This window comes from Aplysia californica, unplaced genomic scaffold (assembly GCF_000002075.1).
Source record: "Aplysia californica isolate F4 #8 unplaced genomic scaffold, AplCal3.0 scaffold00417, whole genome shotgun sequence".
Lineage (NCBI taxonomy): Eukaryota > Metazoa > Mollusca > Gastropoda > Aplysiida > Aplysiidae > Aplysia > Aplysia californica.
Window position 1 is genome coordinate 515773 of NW_004797687.1, and position 596 is coordinate 516368.

Sequence of the window (596 nt, forward strand, 5' to 3'; positions counted from 1 at the left end):
ACTTTTTTGGCGGGTTTTTTCTCCACTTTCTTCTCTCCCAGGCGGAAAGAGCCGGCAGCGCCAGTTCCCTTAGCTTGCTTCAGGGTTCCAGACTTGACGCCGGCCTTGAGGGCAGTCTTGAGACGAGCGTTGATGGCAGTGGGGTTATCACCGACCTTGTAGTTGGCAATGATGTACTTGAGGATGGCTTGGCGGGAAGAGCCACCGCGCTCCTTCAGTGCAGAGATGGCGGCAGCGACCATCACCTTGTACTGAGGGTGAGCGGCGGGGGCTTTAGGCTTGGCGGAAGCCTTCTTCTTGGGGGTAGCCTTGGCTGGGGCAGCAGCTGGAGCGTCGGATAGTGGTGGACAGAATCCGGATAATTTATCCGAATAACCGGTTAATTCTCAATGAATCGTTATCCGCATTCAGACTCCTGACTCTCTTTCCTAACCCGTTTGTGAAAATGGTTCTAACCCATTTGCTGAAGGGGTTCATAACCCTTTTGCAGAAGAGGATCCGACTCTCTTTTAAACCCGTTTGCACAAATGGGTCGGACTCTCTTTGATAACTCGTTTGGGAGAGGTTGTTTCCCCTGTTTTAGACTTGTTGACTTA

At 51.8% G+C, this 596-nt stretch overlaps 1 protein-coding gene across 1 annotated transcript in view; it reads right to left on the reverse strand.

Annotated features, from left to right (window-relative positions):
- The window catches only part of LOC101853338 (late histone H1-like), a 724-nt gene extending 374 nt beyond the window's left edge, over positions 1 to 350 (reverse strand). The window contains exon 1 of the mRNA XM_035971323.1: positions 3 to 350. Within this exon, the coding sequence (XP_035827216.1) occupies positions 3 to 242 (240 nt within the window). The 5' untranslated portion in view covers positions 243 to 350. The remainder of the gene's footprint in view (positions 1 to 2) is intronic.
- Between the last annotated feature and the right edge of the window lie 246 nt (positions 351 to 596).